General features: G+C 36.3%; 1 protein-coding gene across 2 annotated transcripts; it reads right to left on the bottom strand.

Moving 5' to 3' along the window:
• Positions 1 to 24,242, bottom strand: LOC127861585 (uncharacterized). 2 transcript variants are annotated; one of them, XM_052400193.1, is made up of 22 exons: positions 24,099 to 24,242; positions 22,758 to 22,843; positions 20,744 to 20,873; positions 19,917 to 20,132; positions 19,310 to 19,443; positions 18,758 to 18,866; positions 17,758 to 17,939; positions 16,731 to 16,853; positions 13,185 to 13,296; positions 12,455 to 12,630; positions 11,218 to 11,328; positions 10,898 to 10,984; positions 10,081 to 10,204; positions 8,950 to 9,123; positions 7,787 to 8,011; positions 5,130 to 5,239; positions 4,452 to 4,521; positions 3,732 to 3,968; positions 3,103 to 3,345; positions 1,890 to 2,129; positions 1,393 to 1,476; positions 1 to 944 (listed from the first exon to the last, which is right to left on the bottom strand). In XM_052400193.1, exons 2-22 carry the CDS (start codon positions 22,767 to 22,769, stop codon positions 802 to 804), a joined length of 3,042 nt encoding a protein of 1,013 aa, XP_052256153.1. In that variant the 5' UTR covers positions 22,770 to 22,843; positions 24,099 to 24,242; the 3' UTR covers positions 1 to 801. The 2 variants fall into 2 exon arrangements, with proteins under 2 accessions (XP_052256153.1, XP_052256154.1); XM_052400194.1 differs by lacking the exon at positions 22,758 to 22,843.
• Between the last annotated feature and the right edge of the window lie 873 nt (positions 24,243 to 25,115).

The raw sequence follows: 25,115 nt of genomic DNA, 5'->3' as shown, positions 1-25,115 counted from the left end.
TTGCACGTATCATTTTATTTTATACCATCAGACAAAGTTAACATTAAAATGTTATTTGTTTATATATTTGTTCAATAGGTATACTTTAAATGGTAATTATCACACACTTGCATTGCACATTAAACATGCGATAGTTTGCTATCTTTCCAATTAAAGTCTATAATATCGGAACTAAGTTCTGACATTAAAATTATTATAACATTTTACAAAATATATTTATTGCAAATAATATTTTTCTCACTTATTAGATGAATCTGATTTGCGTGTGTGTTACAGTTTGTGTTTTCGTCGCAATTGGATACAATCCTTGTATGAAATGCGAAGAATAAGATTTATAATATGATAAATAGGATCTAATTTTTTGACACACTTGAAAATAAGCAAATTATTATTTGTGAAGATATGATCATACAGAGCACCTAGGAACAACGCAAGGTAGCACGCTCGATCGAAAGACGACAACCCCAACAGTCTTAAATCTCACTTAAGTTATCTGGCCTTGATATGTTTGTACGATATTACAGTTTTAGTGGAAAAGCTTCGCTACATAGTTTGAGTTATACATTGATAATTACATAAATATATTATATAATAATGAAAAATATAATGCTGACAGACACAATTACTAATAATGATGCACACTGATCAATCTTCACATGAAGTTAATTGCGAACGTTTGCAGCATACAACAAATGTCTCGAACTTAAACTACCAAAAACGTTCATGGTTTGTTCAGCAACATTCAATCATTTTCCACTGGTGAGCAAACACGCACTGTCGTTCTAGTGATATCACTTAGCCCTAGGATTCGCTTTCGTTCTTGACAAAATGCACACTCATACCGTCGTTGGGAGTACCCTTGAATTTCTGGAAGCCGAAGAATACACCGATCGCTATAACAATGCCCAGTATGATCATACCGAACGCCAGACCCGCCATCGAACCTTAAAGTAGAAATAACGTAGTAAAGTTCTATTCACGTGGTATGAAACGAGAACGTTTGTTTCGAAGTTTTTAAAGATATTCCCCACCATTTGGTGCATTACGCGAGGACTCGGATTATTGGCCATCACTCTTACATAAAAAGAATCATGTGGTGATTTTTTAAATCATACATGCCATCACAAGCTATTTAGTTAAAGCGGAATTCTATTCACTTATGGTGCTGTATTGTCCTCCGTTCAGATATAGTTACTATCAATAAATTACATATGGACTGGAAGCGGACGTTGAACCATGAAAAGATGGAAAAAAACATGAAAATAGGAATATAATAGAAAAATTCAAAAGAAATTAATGCTTTCTGCGCGTTTGCAAATAAGTGCACTTACAGAGTCAATCAGTATTCTTTCTTTTAAAACAAATACAAGTAACCGACTATACTGTACGTACCTCCGCTGTACCCGGTTGACTGTTGTGAACCAAAGTATTTCTGCGGGTTGTTGATATACGGCGTTCCATCAGGGAACGACTGTCCTAAAATTTCATTGCATAGAATGTGTCAATACAGTCTGCAACGAATTGTTAATGTTGTTTACATGGATTTGTATTAAAAGTATGAAAGATAATCTCGACGCCTACGATGATCATAAACGAAGCCACTGCTGCAAAAAAACAACATAACGACGCTAACAGCAATCACTACGGTTATACTGATAGATGATAAATTGATTATGATGATGATACTATTAGTTATGGTGGTGATAAGCACGAGTATGGTACACGGTGTAAAAAAACACACGTACACAGCACTTTGACTTTGACTTAAAATCTCAAAAGAGGGAATATTCAGTACGATAGGTTGTGACAAGTACTCGAACTGAAGACTCCAGTGTTGTTAAGTCACCGCGTTACAACTGTTTTCGCTAAACTAACAGTTAATCACTCACTGTTGTAGATATCGCAATACAGGTTTGGCTCAGAAGACACCTGGCCAACGTTGCGCATGGAAGCCGTGCTGAGGCGGCACTCCGATGTGTTGCCGCAGTAACCGAAGCTGGCGCAACTTGCGCCCTCCTGCTCCACGCAAAGCTTGGCGCATTGGTCCACAGGAATGTTCTGGATGATGCGGTTCGCCTGGTTCAGGAGCTTCTGACGGCTCGTCTGCTTGAAGTCCGAGATGTACTTCCCTAAATAATGTACAGCGAGCGAGATATAGAATATATACACATATGTACTTCCCTTATTATATGCAATGGTCACGATAGAGATTATGGAGCAAACAAATAATATTCATAAACACAAGTTCGAAGTAATTATATACATGGACGTATACGACTTCACTGAAAATGGGCCATTATGTAGATTGTTTCAGAGGATTTTAAATACGTAAAAATTGAATGAAATGTACAGACGTTAATAAGAATATACATTCACGGAGACTAACTTCAATGAGAATGGACAATAAGAACAGCTTCAGAATGTGAGGAGGGTGTAAGGTCTCAGCATTACTATATACATGTACACTACTAAAATCATTTTAGAAATAGTGTAAATGTTGCCATAACTACAGAAAAAATGAAATCGGTTAACTTTCTCATTGTTACTCGTCAATTGTCTAAATATACGATTTAAAAACTTCACCTAACATGGGCTCAGAATGGGTACGACATCGGCAAAGTTCAATGCACCAAAAGTGTAGAGATTATATGTTTTTCTTTACTTAAATAAACTTAAACGTGTATAACTAATGCTTTGTGCCGAGTTAACACAATTAACAATTTACCAAGAATAGTAAAATCTATAAGCGTTTGAAAACTAATCATGATAATCAATTGTCAGTGGTTGCAATTTGAACACATACACCTGTATCAATGTAGAACACACAGTGCAGTCATTGTCTGGGAAACTGGGCTTTGTGAATGTACGTAGAATGCCGTCCAAGATTAGCATGTGCAGTCCGCAAGGGCTTATCGAGGAAAACACTGTCCGACTCTACTGGATTTTCTTATTACCTCTTTTAAACGAAAAATTCCATAAAAGCTGAAAAGTGTCGTCCCGATTAGCCTGTGCGGATTACACAGGCAAAACTTGGACGAAACCTCTCCATGTATGTACATGCATTAAGTCTATTTTCCCAGACCACGAGACTCGTGTACTTACTGGAGTAGTGGTCACACATGGGAGAGTCCTGCACGTCGCTCTGGGGCACGTCAAAGTAGTGGGTCTTGCCGAGGAAGCAGGTCGAGATGCCGTCGCAGTAGTCGAAGGACTTGCAGTTAAAGCCGTTGTAGTTACTGCACAGCTGGCCGCACTGGTCGGCGCTGTATATGTTCTGGTAGATCGTGTCTGTGCTCGATAGGACCGTCTTGCCTTGCACTAGCTGATAGTCCACAGTGTACTTCTCTTGTAAAAATGGCATAGGTTGAAAAACTGTGTGCTATGTTCCTCGTTTGTACACCGATTAATGCAAAATCAGCGCAGCTTGTTTTTTATGTATGTGTTACACAGTGTTGCTTCTTATCTTACGAGAGATATTGTACATATTGAACAAATTCACCAACACAACATCGAATTCAGTCGATTTAATCATTGTTTTTGTATAGAGTAATATTGCTTACACCCTTATAATATGTGTCGAGCAAATAACACTCACCTAAAACACACATGATTTATCAGTTATCGAGCATAGCTTATTCGATAATACAATGCATTAGTATATATTGTTCTTAGTAAATGGGAATAAAAACCCTTACAATCTATGTATGAATGCAGATCAGGGCAAGACATACTTGAATAGAGATCACAAAGCGGCTTGTTAACGACGGCAGATGGTCGGGCGTCCGGATGTAGCTTCGAAAGGATGCAGTACCCGGTGTCAAAGCAGTAGGAGAACGAGTTGCACACCCAGCTCTGTTGCGACAGACATCCAGTCGCGCAGTCGTCAATGGCAACGCCAGTGATGATGAGATCGTCATAACCGGGAATGTCTTTGTTGATCTGTTGCACGAACTGGTCCATGAGCGCCTCTGGTGGAGGAAGTGCAGGTGTAATGCGATAAGCATAGTTTGAAATATGAACGAGAAGCACCAACTGATATATTGCTGGGCAACAACGTCAAAATAAACGGACGCTACATGTGTATTCAAATAATTAAAAAAGATAAGCGCTGATGTGTTGTTTTTAGAAAATACTAACATTAACCGACTAAACATTTAAATAACCCGTACATACAATTTATGAATTTAAGCGAGGGCTGAAGTTGGTTAATTCAAGACTTAAAAAATGCACTACATTTGCAAGAATATAATCTAAAATAGTAAGCGACGACTTATAGGTTTTATATACCTGAAAGCAAGTATCGTAATTTTTATTGCAAATAATGTTGGTAGTTGTCCTAGTAAATGTGCTGATAAACAGTTTCCCGCTTTCACGTTAAGTCATACTACATCTAAGGAAACAAACTATCAATATATATCTAAAATAAACTAGCTATAAAAAGTTATACATACGCGATGACAATTGTCGTTGCGCATTTTGTATCACATTGTTGTCTATTGCTCCGGCGGTGAATTGCACATTCTAAAAGGTGAACACAACGCTTTCAATAAGTGAATAGCATCAAAAAGCTACTGTAACCCTATCATTATCGGATAGTGAAGATGAAACCTTGCAACAAATTTGTCCACAAACAGTTAAACATAAATGGATATGTTTCGCTATCATAGACATTATGTTTAAATAGAGAACATTATGTGAGTATTGGAAAAAGATCAAGTTTATCATGCGAGGCTTAGAACCGATGTAGCGCGAGGCTTGCCGAGCGCTAACATGATTCGAGCCGAGCATGATAAACTTGATCTTTATCAAAAACTCACATAATATTCTATTTATCCTATTATTTCCTCCCTTTTTCCATAAATAATTGTAAAATATCGCATTGTTTTATTTTATCTCTTCGTAGTTGACAAAAACGTATTCTCCAATTTTGGAAAAACCATACATCTGATCTAAAAATAGCGATAGTATAAAGCTAAAGTTTTTACGATCGTTGTTATACTATCGATTTTCATCTGGTAATAGGATAAAATAAATTCTTTGATCATCTTGGCATCTTAATGCCAATACAAGTCACCCTGTGCAAATATTGATCTTCTGTTTTCCACGGGCAAGGCAGATGAGAGTCTCACCTGTCCGTTGATGGGCAGTGAGAACTGGAAGTCCCCGATCAGCACGGAGTTCTTCAGGGTGGTCCATACTTTAGCCAGAGGAATGCTCAAGCTCTGATAGTCAACCGTACCTAGGGGAAAGTTTATAGATAAACATTTATTCAGAGCGGCCCATACCTTATCCCGGGGAAATTTCAAGCTCCGGTAGTCAACAGTACCTAGAGGAAAGTATATAGACAAACATTTATTCGGGGATGTCCATACCTTATCCGAGGGAAATTTCAAGCTCTGGTAGTCAACCGTACCTGGGCAAAGTGTAGACGTATTTAGGGCTACATTTATTCAGCACATGATACTGCATTATCTTAATGTACAGTTTTTATTGAGCATATGTTTGCTGTGATTTAATTGATTTATTGATGGAGGAAGTTGAACCTTTCTACTGATTTTATCAAAGTTTCTTGTAAGTCATTCTCACAGCTACAGTTAGGTACACTATTTCATTAAAAATCTATATTTTACGATGCAAAAAGATTTTTAAAAATAGGACACAATATATTTAAACGCAAATTCGTAATATGCGTCGTTTGAAAATTGCTATGCGCATGCGTTAAATGCAGGCGATACATGTATGTAATGTGATAGATCATATTAATCGTTAAATTCTAATTTTGATGTTACACAATCTTCATAGAAATTTATGTCTCTCAGAAGAATATTAAAATATTCTACTGATAATCATTAAACGTATACGTGTATATCAGTTTATAAGCAACGCGTTTGAAGTAACAAATCGTTTTTATTGTAAACGAGACGAACACATTCAATCTTTGGTTCAATAATAATTATTTTGAAAATGTCGCAAAAAAATTTCTAATAATCTAAATGGTCTTTTTAAAACACTTACGTTATTATAAAATAAACTAACAATTGTATTCACAAACAAACGGTGTTTGAAATACTCACGGTGATACTGTCATACTCACTTCGCAAAGTTACATGTCTTACATCTATAACTGTATTAAATCAACTGGACCATGAATTGTGATTCAAACTAAGGTAATCTTAAAGTCCCTATCAATTTTGGAATATTCATGTACCATGTGTGCATGTAATATTAAAACGGAATGGGATTTAAAAAAAAACGTCCGGTGTTATTGGTTATTAAAAAAGAAATCGCGTTGTTATAAAAAAAACTCACGGTGAACATGTGAATTTGTGTAATCAGATCTTCACTGCTAGGTGTAGACAAGATCGGGACGTCCATGCCGAGACAGACAATTTTTAGCCGTTTTATACCCTCTATTACTTCGGTTTAATTTTTAAATGACGCTCACTTTACAGCCATTTCACTAACAAAGAAACTAGCTTTCATTTTGTATTAAAATTCGCTGCATATCTCGACTTAACTCGCTGCGAATTTTCTAGCTAGGCCATTTCTAAAAAATATTGTAGCGAATAAAGTCGAGATATAGAGCGAATAATAATACGAAATTAACGCTATTAACTTTCTTGCGGATGTAGCTGAAAAGTGAGCGGCATTAAAAAATTAATTCAAGTAATGAAGGCTATAAAACGGCGAAAAATACATGTCTCGACATAGACGTCGACATTTTGACTATCACGTGATTACCCCCATGGTGTTTGTAACCTTACATAAGTTGGTTTAAACCTCAATCAAGCCCATTCGGGATTAAATACAAGGTAATTGAAACGTTTACGGTTTATAGAAAAACTGTTGGTGTAATTTACAAAACGCTAACAGTATTGATGAAGAAACCTCGCGGTGCTGTTAAAATTGAACATAACCAAACGGTGAAATGGAAAAACTTAAAGAAATGTTGAATAAAAAATCATGGTTCTATTAACAATTCAAGAAAAATCAATCAGATTTTTATACATTTATTTATTTTTTAATTCACGATATAACAAAAAAGCATCAGGTTAAAAAAATGTATAACGAGTTTAATTTCAAAAACTCAAGGTGTTATGAAACAAAAAAAATCATTGTGTTGTTGAAAAACGAACTGTGATATTGAGGAAAACGAACGGAGTTCTTGAACAAAAATACGCATGGTGTTAGTTAACAACCGGTTTTATTAGTAAAAAAAGCGGAGTTTTTAAAAACAAATTACAGTAACGGTGTTTTTATATTAAAAAGATAAATGTGTGTATCAAATAAAAATGACATTATTGAAAAACGATAGGCGTTATTTAACAACGATTGGTGTTCTTTAAAAACTAAATGTTTAATTTACCTTTCAAAGCCTTATTGACTCGCTTTCGGTATTTTTTTAGACAAAAACCGGCATACTTTCAAGACATGTTTACGGTTTTATTTCAACCAACTAGCGGTGCAATTAAATAGCATAAAGGAACACGTAACGGTATCAATCACAATAAAATGAGTCGAGTTCTGAAAAAAACTGGGCATAATGCATGTGCGTAAAGTGTCGTCCCAGATTAGCCTGTGTAGTCCGCACAGGCTAATCAGGGACGACACTTTCCGCTTTTTTGATTTTTTTCGTTTAAATGAAGTCTCTTCTGAGCAAAAATACAACTGAGCCGGAAAGTGTCGTCCCAGATTAGCCTGTGCGGACTGCACAGGCTTATCTGGGACGACACTTTACGCACATGCATTATGCCCAGTTTTCTCAGAACGCGACTCAAATAGTTACGGTCATAGTGGTCACACGTGGCCGTTCCGACGATTTGACCCTTCTGTGCGTGGGTCGTGCTCAGCGCGCAGACGCTGTTGCTGAGGCAGAAGTCGAAACTCATGCAGCTTCCGGTGAGATTACTTCCGGTGTTACATGCGCGCGCACAGTCGTCAGGACTTGTAACGGAGAGCGTTGCGTCGTTGGTCGTCTGTTGGTACGAGTTGGACATCTTGGTGAAATAAGCTGAATATACAAACAATAAGATGCGTATTCTGAAGTCGTTTCATCAAATGTGTCTTGTTCTGTGAAAATCGGACAAAATGCATGTGCGTAAAGTGTCGTCCCAGATTAGCCTGTGCAGTCCACACAGGCTTATATGGGACGACACTTTCCGCTTTGTCATAAACATAAAACAACATTAGTAGACACAACGTGACTATTGATAAAAATGCCCATTGACTTTGCTACGGGCTTGTATATTAAATTTGTGCACGCAAAGTTAATGACTGTTGTACATTCGTGTATTGCTTTTGGATGCCCGGTGATTTAATTTCGAGTGACATTAATCTCTCAATAATAATGCAATTCGTACCGATATTGCTGAATTATATGATATGAATACACTAAAATAATCTTACATAAAAATGTTCAACATATACGTGTGTCTAAGACTGCAACTGATAACAACTTACAAAATAGGTTTCCGTTTCCTACATGGTGTATGTACACCTCTTTGTGTAGTTTTAGTCATCGCTGAAGACAATTTTATTTGTTCACGCAACGGCAATTCAATTGTCTACAAGTGTTTATAAAACATCGCAGTAGACAAGCATAGTTTATTTAACCCAAGGGCGTTGTATATGTTTATTCGTAATTTCATTAACTATCGCAATTCGTTAGGGAGGCGGAAAACTACAACGGGCGAGGCATGGTCAGGGGTGATAACCCCAAAAAAGGGTCAGGGTAAGGGTTAGGGTTAGGGGTCGGGTTAGGGTTAGGTTGGGTTCAGGCTAACCCAAACCCTAACCCGACCCCTAACACTAACCCTGACCCTTACCCTAACCCTCTAACCCCCCCCCCCCCCCCTTGCGCAATACCATACCATGCCTCGCCCGTTGTAGTTTTCCGCCTCCCAATTCGTTATTTCATTAATTATCGCAGTGGACAATATTATTGTTTACCCATGGGTGGTGGCGCGTCAAGCAGCGTAGCTACAAAGTAGATATTTGTAGGGTCAAACTTGAAAGTTGGCTTCTGCACGCGGATTGGGTTCACGTGCGCCAATCGCACGATCGTCTGTGTCACCGCGCGCACAAACTGGTTCTGATACTGGGCAATACTCGAGTCCCAGCTTCCTGCAAAAATGTCATAAAATGTGGTTACAAAACAGTGTTAATGAATTAAACATATTCTTACTTTTGTATTATTGTATCTTCATTCCAGTAGCGTGCACCGTAGCTTGTTCCATCTCACATTGTTTAATAAGGTGCAAATTAGATTAATATTGTCTATACATATAGCATACGATCTCAATATAACGAGCTTTTATGGTAAATTTAACGTACTTTAATGTCTACCGTTACATAGTAGTAATATGGTAATGATAATATAGATATCTATGTTCAGTTCTTCCCAGTATGTAGCTACTATTAAAAACAATCAAGAAATTTTTTCGAGAAATGCGAATGTCAGGGGTGGTATTCCAGAAGCATCTTACGTTAAATTTTATTCTTATCCTTAAATTCGGAAATTTTCTGAAGTGTTTCATTTCATATTGCAATAGATTTGCATCAAGATATACATTTAAATAACATCATTATACCTATGTTATTTTAGAAATACAAAAAAAATATGTATTTCCTTATTTAATAAATAAATATAAAACATTTAAATTTTGAACTTAAGTGAAATTATTTGAGAAATGACTTAAGATGTTTCTGGAATACCACCCCAGGAAAGCGCAGACTGCAATCTGTCTAAACAAGTTCATTTTGGGAGAATTATTTACCTTCGTTTTAATACGGGGGATTCGACGACCATCGCATTTAACCCATTTATGACTAGTGGGCTCTCCCATCCTTTAAAATTGGATCAATTTATTTCCAAAATTAGGGATGTCTATTATATTTATTTATATATTCAGAATATTTCTACAGAAATTCCTTTAAGCAAACAGCGCAGACCTGATGAGACGCCGCATCATGCGGCGTCTCATCTGGGTCTACGCTGTTTGCCAAGGCCTTTTTTCTAGACGCTAGGCATAAATGGGTTAAATCAATAAATTGTTCTATCATTTCTACGCAGTTGCTTACCTGGCCACTCCAAGATGAAGGATTGTTGTGAGTTGGTGTCATAGCAGCTGGTGACGTCAAACCTGTTGAAGGAGGGGTCTTCTGGCACCCAGTTGTAGATGTTGTACGTTGCCTGGTAAGCTACCTGAAACCATGTCAAATATTGCGCGTTATTCAACGATATCATTTCCTTCACGAAATCATATGAAGTTTGAGCAAATAAATAACATTTATATTTTCAAAACTAACGTGCATTTGAACCAGAAATTAATTTGTGTTGTTTTGTAAAAAAAAGAGAATGGTTTCACTGGTTATGTTATGAACGGACAGTTACACTTGCAATGGGCTGGTAAATATATTTGAATTGATATTTAACCTTGCAATGCACTATTTATTATCTTTGAATGGATATTAAAACTTGCTATTCGTTAGTATATATTTACGAATGGAGATTTTAACTTGCACTACACTGGTGAATTTCAATATATGAACATGCAATTAGCTTGTGAATATTGAAAAATTGATATTTTAACTTGCAAGGCTCTTATCAATAGATAATAATACGATGGTGAATAAGATTGCAGGGACATTAATCCATTACAATATTCCTGGAAGAATTTAAGCTGCTCGAGACAAAGCCTAAAAGAGTCTTTTTAATCCTTTGCATGCTGGGAAATTTGTCGTCTGCTAAAATGTCGTCTGCTGAATTTCTAAAATTTTAGCATTTTCTTCGATTTTTTAAAAGAATACTATCAGAATAGCAAACAGTTTGCAAAGGCCTTCAAAATTCGGTTCCAGCACTGAAATAGTTAAATTACGTGTATGTGTTCCAACTCACGCTATCAGGTGTCGATATGACCAGCTGTACGGGTGTGTTCTGAAGGATCGCGGTTTTACCAATATTGTTCTGTTGAGTCCAAGAATTCTGAAGTAAGAAGCAATATAATGAATGTAAGGTGGATTTATTTAGATGGATTCGTGATTTTGAAGTAATATCAATTAATCCTTTAGAGCACGACTACTCTTAGCGTGAAAAGAGCATAATCAAATTATTATTATTTCAATTATTTTTTATGTTTGGTGTATACACAATAAGTATAATCTCAATTTAAATATCAACATTATTAAACGTTTATATCGCCGTTCCTTACAACTTACAGACAGGAAGTAGAATTCGAATGTCGACGTGAAATTCCAGGGGATATAGGGAAGTGTGAAGTCCGTCCGCTTGGAGATATACACGTCACAAAGCATTCCTCGTACAGTGCGCTGAAACGCGAAAATGAAAACGAAAATGTAATCAAAGGCAAATAGTATAGAACGTAGAGCGACTAACCGATCTTCGTATGCTTGAGTATATTAACAAATTTAAGCCTATTGGACTCTCCCATCCTTCTAAACTGGATCAATAATTGGATCAATTTATTTCCAAAATTAGGGATTATATATATTTATTTCTATATTTAGAATATTTCCTTCAGAAATTTCTTAAAGCAAACATCGCAGATACTGATGAGACGCCGCATGATGCGGCGTCTCATCTGGGTCTACGCTGTTTGCAACGGCCTTTTTCTTAACGCTAGGCATAAATGGCTTAAACCCAAACAGATAGCTTAGTGAAACAACAATACAGACCGGAACACAAGCTAAGCTTAGGTATAGCGTAAAAGACTGCTTGAATAAAGAGGCGAATTCACTAACCGCGCTGCAAAAGTAAAGTATGTTTTTGCGAGCCATTTTCGATCATCGGAAGTAAGATTGATTGCTTTTTATGAACTCACATAAATTAAGAATACGCATTAAGATTAAGGTATGTTTTTTTAAATGTGATTGAAAATTAAAGTTGTTATGGTTACATGAATGTGTGTGGACATATGTAATTTCGATTAAATAACATAAATTGAGAGGTGTTGTTCTTGTCATGTTTCTCACTTGTGACGTACCAGGTTTTTTACTATGAAGTGAATTATTCGGTCGTGTCTATTTTGGATACCTTATAAATTGTGAGAACAGATTCATCCGGATCCAACCTAACCCTAACCCTTTAAGGCAAACCTTAGTGGTATTCAATATTACAAAAAAAATTCTGGACTCTACGGAATTATTCATACATTTAAACTGGAACTATTTTTATGTTCCCCATTCAATACTGGGCGAAATATTGTTTTTGCCTTGTCTGTTTGTGTGTTTGTTGGTTTGTTTGCGTCAAACTTTAACATTAGCCATAACTTTTGCAATATTGAAGATAGTTACTTGATATTTGGCATGCATGTATTTCTCATGAAGCTGCAAATTTTGAGTGGTGAAAGGTCAATGTCAAGGTCATCCATCAAGGTCAAATTTCAAATATATGGGGAATATATGTTAAACTTGTGTTTGCTGTATTGCTTTTTACCTGTCCTTCATACGAATAAGTCGTGTTGTCAAGGTAGAAGAGCTGGGATGGTGACTTCATGCGGATGTAGAATCCGCTTGAGGTGCCGGTGACGTTGACGGAGGCGTCAAAACTTGCGTTCTGAATGGGAATCATAGAGCAATTGCCCTGAGTCTTGTCGATAGCGTAGGCGATACCTGAAATGTTGTATTTCATTTAAATAAAATTCTTTTGTATCGTGGGTTTAGTGTTGAAAGGGAGTTAAATATGAGCATACATACGATCTAACAATTTTACCTTATATTAGTAAATTAAAAAGCATCCATTTTATTATATCATAAATAATAATGTGTCTTTTCTAAAAACTTAAACAATAGTAAACCATTTGATGCAACCCCTAAAAGCCATTTAACCATAATTATGTTTACATATTTAGCTTTTTGTTCAAAAGACCGCGATTGGCAGAATGAACATACTCATTTAAATAAGACATATATCGTTTGATTCATACGAATGATTTAAAACACCTATCTGTCTCTCTACCAGACTTTTAAGTGTTAATATAGCAAACACTAAAACTTCCAGGACTGTATCAGGAGAGAAATTTTATTTTATAAGCATACCGACTATATAAACATATCATGATAATACTAAGTTCGCCGCCTTGGAATGGTCAATGTTAAGTTTGTATGTGGTTTAAATCGGTTTGAGGGCTAGTCGAACCATACACGCGAACATAAGTCGATCTTACCAGTGTTATAATCGTGTATCTCAGTGACGGGGTTCGTCGTGTAATACGGGTACCCAGCGCTACTCGGTCGGTAGTCGAACCTGACCAGCTGGTACGAGAAGTCGTAATAAATCTGCAAAACGAGATGTATACAATACTTTTAATATATATACTAAATTCTGATATTTGTTTTCTTTTCAAGGGTTTTATTAAATGTATTTAGTTTTGAATTGCTCGTGGTAGTATAGTATCTTTACCCGTCTTAAAATAACACCGACTTCAGAGCTGATCCGAGTTTACACCATTTTCAGAATCCTTTGATTATCATTATTCCAACACCGTTCTGGCGCACCGCGAAAAACAATTCTATTAATATCGGCATCCGGTACAATTTTCCGAACCCGAAATTTCGCAAACTTATGTACCCCTTTTTCTGTAACATCTGCCTAATCGAGTTGCGATAAAACTTTTTTTTTATTAATAATTAATAAGTTTTGCTTGACAAATGAATTATGCAATATGCTATTAATGACGAAAGGTGGTCTTCCCATATAATTTTTGCATATTCTCGTGGAATGTTTCGTTTTCCGATGGGATTTTTCGTGTTTTCATATGTTTTTTTCCCATTTTCTGCATGGGGTTTTCAAAATTGATTTCGCTAAGTGTGCTGATTTTCGTTCAATTTTATTTGATAGAACGAAATCCCATTTTTATATTCGAAAAACCTCTAATTGGTATATGTCTAAACCCTATGAAAAAGGCTTTTTTTAACAAAAACATTTTAATGAAAGGAATTGAATATAGATGCAAGATTTCAAGATTTATTAGGTATCATGTAAATAAAGGCCTCCGGCCAAAAATACAGCATTCATTTACAATTTCATAATGATAAAATGCAACCTTGTAAAAATGTTGTTATTGTTTTTTTGTACACTGTTGTTTTAACAAATACACATTTTCAAAATGTTACATAAATCCGTGATACCAGTGCATACACATATATATCTCCATCATTCATATATGAGAGACTCAAAAATATCATTTTTCTGCATTTTGTGACAAAAGTAGAGTCTTTCAATGAAACTATTATATAACAAAAACATTTACGTAACAAAGTACAACGAAAATTATTACATAACAAAGTTTGTTATCAATGTAAATTTATATTCCCAATGACATTCATTAATTTCGTAACATAGAATGCTAATTGTTTAATAACACAAATATCAGTGCTGCTCATTAGGATATTAAATTCGTTTCTTTGACCATTATACCAATTATACAAATAACTTGTTCGTATATCAGTGTACTGGGGACACTCAAAGAACGCATGAAATTCGTTCTCCAATACATGTACGTCAAATCTTGTTAAACAAAATAAGCATGTTCGGTTTTCGCGCTGTACGTAAAATGCCTGCCAAGTTCAATGTTCAATTTATGATTAGAACACCTAAAACGTGCAAATGCGCGACGTGACTTATAGGGTATATCTATTGTTAAATATTTATCCGGCGTTAAAATTGACTTAAACTGTTTGTAAGTGTCGCAGCGTGGAGATGCATTAATCTCATTGTGCCAGTCTTGGGTTTTACAGTCTTGTATGCGCTGTTTAAAATATTGTAAAAATATATTCATATCGCCTACGTCCTGGGAAACCCAAACAAAACCAAAACCGTATTTAATAAGAGTTCCTTCACAAATGTTGCCCAATTTTTCCTTCCAATATCGTCTAATGACTTCAGCATTTTGTAACAATTTACTGGATATTTATGGTTAGGCATTTGTAGTAACGGACACCAGTATTTTATGCATTTCAGATAATACACACAACAAAGTGATAATCGACCACATTCCCCTAAGACCACGCTGTTATTAACCGTCGAGCCGACGCCTAGGAAATATTTGCAAAATTCGATTTGTGATCTTTCAATTTTATTACAGTATTCATATCCCCATATTTCGGCCCTAAATGTGAGTATGGGCACAACCATAGTTTCAAAAAGTTTAAAAATGTCACTATGGGTAAAATAACCAAAGGGAACTTGAAACTGTTTGATAGAGAAGAATGCTTTGCGTGCTTGTGTCACCAACTTGGATTTAGCAGCTGTCCACGATAGCTTTGGGGTAAATAACAGACCCATATATTTATAGACTGAAACAACTTTAACCTTTTGACCATTTAGAAACCACGCTTCATAATTGCGTAAAGGACCACCACTACGGAAGACTATGATTTCGTTTTTTTTCTTCAGGTTAATCTGCATACCAGTATCATCACAAAATTTTGTAACAGCGTTAAAATGTAATTAAAGATTATATGCTGTGTCCGAGCAATTAGCTACGTCATCAGCGTACATCAAACAATAAATATCTGTTATATCATGTGTTATGAATATTCTATGTCTACAATGTTCCCGTAGGTAGCTTACTAAATTATTAATATATAATGAAAATATTATCGGTGAGCTTTAATCACCCTGCCTGGTACCGATGTAACAGCAGAATGGTTGCGTGATGATATTTCCGGACACTTTGATATGTGCGCGTAAATTTGCGTACATCGATTGCAAGACAATTAGGATCTTGCCGTTCATACCTGTGGCACATAAGCTGGTAAAAAGCTTGAAATGAACCAATGAATCAAAGGCCTTTTTGAAGTCCACGTATAGTACGTAGAATCGACCACCCGGTTTCGACGTATACTTTCGAATCATGCTTTGGAGACAAAAAAGGTTATCTACAACCGAGTACCAGGCTCTAAACCCGGCTTGTGACTCTTCTATGATGGTGTTTTTCTCTGCCCACTCATTTATACGGTCAGTAATTGTGCTCGAGAAAATTTTATACATAACATTTATCAGTGAAATTCCTCTGTAATTAGCCGGCTCTTCCATACTGCACGAATTAAATATTGGAACTATAATACTTTCGCACCACGATTCCGGAAATATACCTGTATCCAAAATTTGATTTAAAACACTATAATTTATAAAAAGAACACCAATAAATGATCAAAAGAGGCATTTATCGTAAAAATTATCTAAAATATGAATATCTTAAAGGACAGAGGTACTTTATTTTGTGAAATGTCGGTTTCGCCAAGTTTTTTTCGGTGGCCGTTCCGAGAGAGTTGAACGGTGTGTTAGAAATGTTATAAGTCTTGTTATAGACAGATCTTGACTTTAATATCAGCTCAGACAGAGATTTCTCCGGTAAAACACAAAGTTCTGGATTGTATCCAGGGTACCGATTCGAAAATGTCTTAATTGACGAAGAGATTTCGACAAAATAATGAGGAAATAAATGCGGCTCTTTACTTACATCCGTTTAAGAGGCGATTGTATTTGTGGATTCAACTGCCTGAATTAAGTGACTGTAAATTTTAATAACTGTTCTTTAAAAGAGGGACTTATCAATAGTGGTTTCATACCGGATTTACTTACATCCGCTTATGATCGAGTTAATGATCGGCATGACCTTCCAATGAATTAAACCTATTGCTCCATAAAATACCGGCCATATATAAACTGTACAAAGAAAGAGTGTTTCCCATTTGTTCCTACTTACATCCGCCTGGGAGACGGCTGAATTGATGGAGTCGACGATCTCCTCCCGGTACGAATACTGTGAAGTCAGCTGCGGGACCGGCTTAGGGTCCTTACGGCCCGAGCACTGCACGCCTCGAGGCGGCTGTAAAAACGGTATTAGGTTGTAGTGGAACATGTAATATGCGTGCTATGTGCACACCACGCCTTGAGGCGATTGTAAGCACGGTATGAAGGTGTAGTGGAACATGTTATATGCGTGCTATGTGCACAAAACGCCTTGAGGCGGTTGTAAACACGGTATGAGGGTGTAGTGAAACAGGTAATATGGATATTATGTGCACACAACGTCATTGGCATGAAACATGGTTTACATGTGTTCTATTTGTGTGTGCACACCACTCAATTAAGCGGCTGCAAACGCGGTATGGTGGTATAAAGGAAAATAGACCTAAAGTTACATACTTTTATGTTTACACAACGCTATGACGCGGCTCCAAAAACGGTATAGCGGTGTTATTAAACATGGGATATGGATGCTATCTGCACACCACGCCGTGCGGCTGCATGCCCGAAATAAGGGTTTACCGCAACATGGAATATGAAATGTATGTGCATACTACCTCGTTAAGCAGATGCCGACGAGGTATTTGTGTGTAATTGAACTTGGAATCGTTTTTTTTTTCACAGCATGTCACGTGAAGGCTTCAAGCGGGAAAAAAGGCGGTTAATGCCTACAATATAGGCGCAGATTTGGAGCATTGCGGAGCCTTACAACATATTCAGAGGTAAAATTCTGAGTGAAATGACGAATAAAATGTCTTATGTTTTTCGGGCGATAATTCAAAGATAAAACTATGATCCGGCCCTAGCACACTACGCTGGACGCTAGCAATATACAAGACCACACCGCCACAAGTAAAGGACGGTAACGGAACGTGTTAAAAGTATATCAATATTTATTTATTTAATTCCCCCAGTATGTGACATATACGTTTTAATATATTGTACGTTTGCGATATCCAATGAGAATAGTAGTCATGCCTTACCCAAAACTTGTCATCGGGAGCCCAGATTGCGTTGCGGAAGTCGAAGTATTCGTATATGTGGTGGAAATTTTTGGAGTTCGCCCCGTTTATCTGGGGGATGTACTGGGTCCCTTGAATCTCGGCGCGAATGGGAACCACGTTCTCGTTGTCAGGTTCAGTCCACGTGAAACTTGTGTCTTGGGCTAATATCGACATAGACCGTTCATGTGTTAACTTCTTAAAATCTGCCTTTATTTATGTGTATGCAATGCGGATTAATTAGTTAATAGAGTCATGTGCTGTTGAAACTGATGTTGTTGTTGTGTATTGGGGTGGTGGCGACTTATACCATTACATTCTTTTTAATATGCTGCTATAATTTATAGTTACTTTAAACAATAATGTTTGATACCAACGTCCAAGTTTTACGTAGTTAATCAATTTGGGAACCGCCATTTTAAGAAGAGTTACACACACGAAACCTTGTATACATTCAAATATAGTCAAGATAATTCTAATTTAGTATGATCATGTCAAGATGTAGTCAATACGACAAAAATGAGAACGGAGATTCCCTAAGTTAGAACGAAAGCATGTAACGTAACATACAATCTATCACACAGTAACAAATGATGCCCAGGTGAGAACGAAACACTGACAATGACGTCTGCTTTTTTTTAAAGAAAAAATAATATAACATTGTCGATATTAGAAAATGAACGGTAAACTAATGTACATGTAAATTTCGTCCATTGAAAGCTACCGATGGTGAAAGATTGCAAACTATTGTTGACAATTGAGCTTAAACTATGAACTACTACGTCATTGATATCAATAGTATGTGACATTGAGCGTGCGTGCGTACACACAAGTATGGTACGAATTAGATGACGCGCGCACTTAGAAAATATGTGTAAAGGAGCATCAGTACACACAATTATTGATGGCACTTTAAAAAAAAATTGCTAAACAAACAACTTATTATCACAACTTTTAAACAACTAGACAATAGTGCGAGTACCTGTGAAGAAGTAGTCGAGGGTAAAGTTGGAGGCCAGAATGTCCCAGTACATACACGAGCGCCACCAATCACACAGGATGCCTCGGATCACCTGACGGCCCATGTACGTCTGGATGTGAAGTTTAAAAGCATACTTGATATTGTAACATCAATCATCATAGTTTGAAACTGTCGATTACTGATTTCTGATATTTTGTCATTTGATGGGATTGTTCTAGTCCTATAAGATGTTTGGTAGCTGCAGGTATTTAAACGAACATAGTATTTATTGGTCTTCTTTTATCACAACTGCTTAATGATCATACATGTTCATTAAGCAATGTGCTATAACCACGAAGTGCCTGATAACGTTATCGTCTTATGGCTGTTGCCGTTTCCCTATGTTCTATTGCGACACTTTCTGTTTCATTATGTTCTATTGCGACACTTCCTGTTTCATGGTGTTATAATAAAGATGCTCGTAACTTGTAGCATATGTTCTCATGCTTTAGAAGTTGTCTAATATACAATAAATATGTATGTAAATGACATAGCCAAAACAAAAGTATCCACCAGTCCATTGGCCGCGGCAAAATGCAGTGTCTGTGCCGTGTTGTAGATATGGGGAATACCAGCGCCTGTCATTTGCATTCCAAACAGCAGTTGGTTGTCGTCATACTTCAGATCCGTGGCATAGCAGACACCGTCTGAGATAATTATATTTGTTTTAGTGAACTGAAGCCGCTCAAAAATATTATTTGCAGAACCAAAATGAAATATTATAAAAAATATATCAATCATATTATATCCCTCACACGGTATAAATGAACGAAGTTCCCTATATTAAATCTGCAGACGCGTGAACGTGACTAAGGGTTAACGATTCAGGTGTATGCTGAAAAATTGTTTTTTAGTTCTTTTTTTCTCAAGCACAAAACTTAAACAAGTTTAAGAACTTGCTGATTCGCGTTATTTCTACAATCAAAGACCAATAATTATGGATAGCTTTGTTATTTTGTCATAAGTTACAAATAAAAAGTGTAAAACCCTATAATTATTAAGCCCAACATTCTTTTTAAGCAAATTACGCCTTGTCAGAAAAGGTTGAAACCAATGTCATGCAAAGGCATTCATGATTCAAACAGCACCGTCTCAAACACCAGTTTCCTTACACACTTACTGACGTCATAGATCAGCTGATCGTTGTTGTAGTCGAAGATCATGTAGTCCTCCGAGTTGTTAGTGATCGTCCTCAAGGCGGCGCGGTTGTTCCCCTTGTCGTAGAATTCCTCTCCCACGATCGTCATATTCTTTTCGATAATGTTCGCTTCCACGCGCACTTGGAATTCATCGGGAAACGTGGGCATCGGTGGCAGTACGGTGCCATTGCCTTGCACTGAAAAGCAATCTCAGAGTATGAACACTTAAATAGGGATATGATTTTTTCTTTAATTTGATATCTCATCCCACGGACATGAACTTAAAAAGTTAAAGCTCCGTTATTCGTTGTAATTTATTAGACCGTATCATGTCGGAATTAGCTGCAAGAGTAAATTTGATTGTAATTTTAAGTTTACATTCATTATAAAAGGCATTGAAAATTGTGTTCTTAGCCTATGAATAAATATATACTGAATTGCATTGAACTGTTCTTCACAGTTGACTTCGGCTTTTTCTAAATGGGGGTTTGTAGTCCATAGGTTCCTGAGGCAGCACTGTGAAAGACCACCCATATAAAGCTAGTCCGATGGTAAATTTAGTCAATCAATATTTAGGTTTCACAATTGATAATAAAAACAATCAATTTTGTTTATTGTCGATAAACCAAATCAACCAACTGAATGTCTATCATACAGCGATTTTGTAGTGACGGGTTAAGTTTGTGTGTGGTTATTTTTTGTAGAGGTGATGGTTGCTCTGTCGTTACTGATCGGATGTTTAACGCTGTAAATAGAGCACGTATGAACAGTGACACTTGCATACAACACGATTACAACTCCTACTTACAATATGATGCTAGCATGGTGGTGTTTCTGGGCGCGCAAAATTGGCCGTATTTGAATGGAGGTGGCGGGGTGCTAGGTCCCTGACCCACCACCATCCAGACACACACCGCGAAAATCAATAATCTCCACATCTGAAAATAAGCAGATTGAACATTTCAGTACATGTGATCCAATAATAATGGGTCTTAAGTCAGTGGGCACACGATTACACCGAAACCGACGGCGGTTTTTAATTATCCTGGTATTTTCCAAATTTGCCCGATGTTTGAAGGCTTGCTTGGTCGGTCCTTATTGACCTTAGATGATTAGGAAATGTGAACGGGTCCCATGTGGGAAAATGAAGACTTGCTATAAAAAGACGATGTATTTATTGTACAGTGTGACAAGTGATTATACTTTGTTGGATGAAAGATGGTCAATTTTTTGTGTGAAAAGTTTGTCAACGTGTGTTTTGATATGTTATCGCATTGCAAAAGCAGGAGATAATGCAAATATTGATAAGACTTATAAAATTCCAGAATAGCAACTTTCTTAAATAACAAATCTTTTATATGCACAGTAAATGTGTAAATGACGAGATTGACTAATGTATTGGTTTCTTACCATGCGTTTTATTCACAATCCAATTACCCTTGTACATTAGCTTGTTCAAGTTATTTAATCAAGTTTGTGTAATATTTTGAAGAGAGCTATGCCATGTTTTTTTATTCCACATAAAACTAAAAAATGTAGAAACACGAATTTAACATACGACTATATTGTCTTAACCCTGTCTCCGTATTGCTTATCTCGGAAGGTGTATCATTACAAAATCACAAGCTTTCGTCATGGTGCTACCATGAAAGATCATATGAGCGCACCTTTTGAAAAACCGGGCTGAAGGAATGTGCTTAAAGTATCGACCCAAGTTAATCATGTAACACATTTTCCGCTTTTATGAAATTTTTCGTGTCAAGGACGTTTCGTTTTATTTAGACGAAAATCCAGTTTAGTCAAAAAGTATTTCCATGCGTTGAGTGAAAACAAGGGAACATTTTGGCCAATAGTTTACGAAATATGCTTTAAGTCCATTTTATTGAAATAGATCCACTTTTTCATATAATCAACTCTTGCGATGCAATCCATCGCAACAACACAATAACTTTATATTCCATGGGCGCCTCGCTCTGTGAAAATGGGGTTTAATGCATATGCTAAAATGTCGTCCAAGATTATCCTGTGCAGTCCGCAAGGCTAATCAGGGACAACACTTTCCGCCTAAACTGGATTTTTGCTAAGAAGAGACTTTCTGTACATGACAAATATCATAAATGCGGAAAGTGTCGTCCCTGATTAGCCTGTGTGGACTGCAAATATTAATCCGGGACGACACTTTAGGCACATGCATTAAACCCCTTTTTCACAGAGCACTGCCCATATTTATTTTTTTTATAAATCTACGTTAATATCGACTTGATACACAGGTTCCTGATATAATTTTTCCTATAGGTTTTCATGCGTTCATATTAGTCAATGTGTTGATGTATGAAATTTTACTCGGAAACAACAATAAAGTCTTCATTTTCGGTAGATTTGAGCAACATCAAACAATTTTAATAGTTGGATACCAAGATGAAGCACATTTAATTAATAACAATTAACAAAAACACTGTTGATTTTTTCAAATAGAACTCATGACGTCATTATTTTCAAGCCAAACGTAATAAAATATATCCATTCCCATTCTTCGTTTGCTGTATATAACAATAAGCGTTTATAGTTCGATTCTATGATGAAGAGAAAATCCTCGACATTTTTTATTAAATAAAACTCACATGATGACACTAAATTGCAGTTTAAATTAACAACAAAGAGTTAGCGCTTGGATGCTCTGTGGAATCAATATATGTCTGACATGATGACACTAAAGTGCAGTTTAAATTAACAACAAAGGGTAAGTTATGGGTTGGATGCTCTGTGGTATCAATACATGTCGATTCTGGCTGTAAAAATAAAGAGAATAAAAAGTACCTTACTTTTAGTACCATATTTTACGGTGTAGATGCATATCGGTGGCCTTTCAGTCAAAATGCTGCCTCTATGTTCATTCTTCGCTGCCTCTCTGCCATAAACAAGAAAAATGGATGATCGTTATTCACAAAACAGGTATTAAAATCTAAAATTAAAACCCGTAAACACATTTTGTGCAAAAAAAGAGGTGGTCCATGAGTTGAAGCTTATATCCAGCTACAGGTTAACAGTATTCCGCAGATCCAAACACTTATCACAAACTCTATCGAAGATGGAATGATGACGATGGTGGTGGAACAATCGTGCATACATGCCACTTTGATGACTTTTTAACAAAGCTTTTCCGTATTATGTCAAATATCTAATGTCATTAATATCATCTTTATGATCAAATCTTTACGTCCAATGCTCGTTATATAGTAATTTTCATCAATTTTACTTAAAAAATGCCTACTTTCGCTTTCGTTGTGGCACGGAAAGCCTCTCGATCGTCTCACTTTTCTGGCACGGGAAGCCACTGAACCTGTAGATGGACATATGCTTCAACTCATGGACCACCTCTTTTAATGCACAAATGTGTTTACGGTTTTTCATTTTAGATTTTTTACCTGCTTTGTGAATAACAATCATCCATTTTTCATGTTTATGGCAGAGAGGCAGCGAAGAATGAAAAGAGAGGCAGCATTTTGACAAAAAAGGCCACCGATATGCATCTATTCCGTGTCTTTGGCATTCTCCTCGCTGTACATGTGATGAAGATCTAAGGTAAGAATGACGACTGTTACTATCATTATGAAGCTGCTAACGGCCCGAAAGAACGAACAAATGGTCTTCGATTTTTTAATTTTTTCCGTATGAATCCTCTTTAAATTACATAGTTAAGAACATAAATCGAACTTGGTGAATAAAACTTCCTTTCTGAATGACGACTGAAATTCAAAACACAGCAAAACCATACCGTTTTGTGTACTGTACTCGTTTAACTATACACGACGCTAAATGGGATAGCACTGTTATATTATAAACCATAATAATTCAAAACATATAGGTAAACAACAATATCCGCTATTATACTACACATATGCAGCAAAGTTAAAATCCATATATTTCATATAATTACTTGGACCAATGCACTTTCCTTTAATTAAAGTTACTACAAGTAGTTTTTCAGCTATATAAATTATATTGCTGGTTTTTCTTGTAGTATCCGCCCCATGGGAGCTTTTTTCAGAACAAGGTTTTCTTTCTTTCATGAAGAACTATCTGTACGTGCATAGGACAATTAATCAAATACGTAGCGATTTCGAAACGAAGAAAACGACTGAAAATACTTCGAACAATTTTACCTTAGTGGGATATTTCCAACACAACGTTTTTCAGTTAAAATGGCGAATATAACCTTCTCATACCAATAGTGGACTCTGAACTGCTTTTGAGGAATAGAAATATATTATCAGCACAGACCTGAGCGTACGCTTATTTTATCAGTTTTCAAGATGAAACTGAGATTACAACTTAAATTGATTATAGAAATCAAAATATGTCGATTGAAATAAAGGGGGGTGGTGGCTATAGTGACATTTACATCAATTGGCAAAAATGAACACTCAAGATTAAAAACCGTAGTCATCATATATTTCCTTTGACTTTCGAATAGGCAAGTCAGTGTCAAGAAGTGTGATCAATAGAACAGATGGGTATTATGACGAGTCATACATGAATATACTAGTGCATCGATAAAAACAAACAACAAGTCGCATATGAGTTGAGATTTTGATAACCAACCTATGGGGACATGATAGTCAACAAATTTATGTTTTACGTTTATATAGAAAAAGACAATAATACGAATATGTTGTAAACAGTTTACGAAAATCAAAAGCCAATTCTTTAACGGCGTTCGTTTAAGTAACTCCGATTAATACATGCGATATATCACTATGTCTACAGTGTACACCATAGATTAAACTCCAATGTGATAACGTTATCATCGCAACACCAGGTACAAGGACTGCTTTCAAACACCGGCTACTCTTAAGAGACTCTTAAGAGACTTGGTCTAGTCGCAGTATCGGTGATCTTACGAAAAGTTTACTTCACGATTGAATTGTCTAGTTTAAAAACAAGAAGTTTAATATATTGTCAGAAAGTATCATGAAAACTGCCAATAACATGAATCCAATAACTGAAATTAAGGAATCAAATATGTTGGTTTTATATGCATATCTTTATTAATAGGGTTTTCTATTCAATGTATGGATCCACCATAACATATATTTATCCTAATCAATAATCATTTCTCTAAGCTGAAGTAGCAATGCCTATAGAATTGCATTTTCGCAGATAAGGGCCGCTGAATCGTC

The sequence above is a fragment of the Dreissena polymorpha genome, chromosome 16 (assembly GCF_020536995.1).
Source record: "Dreissena polymorpha isolate Duluth1 chromosome 16, UMN_Dpol_1.0, whole genome shotgun sequence".
Taxonomy (NCBI): domain Eukaryota; kingdom Metazoa; phylum Mollusca; class Bivalvia; order Myida; family Dreissenidae; genus Dreissena; species Dreissena polymorpha.
Note: the sequence above shows the minus strand (reverse complement) of the source record. Positions and strands in the feature narration are given on the sequence as shown.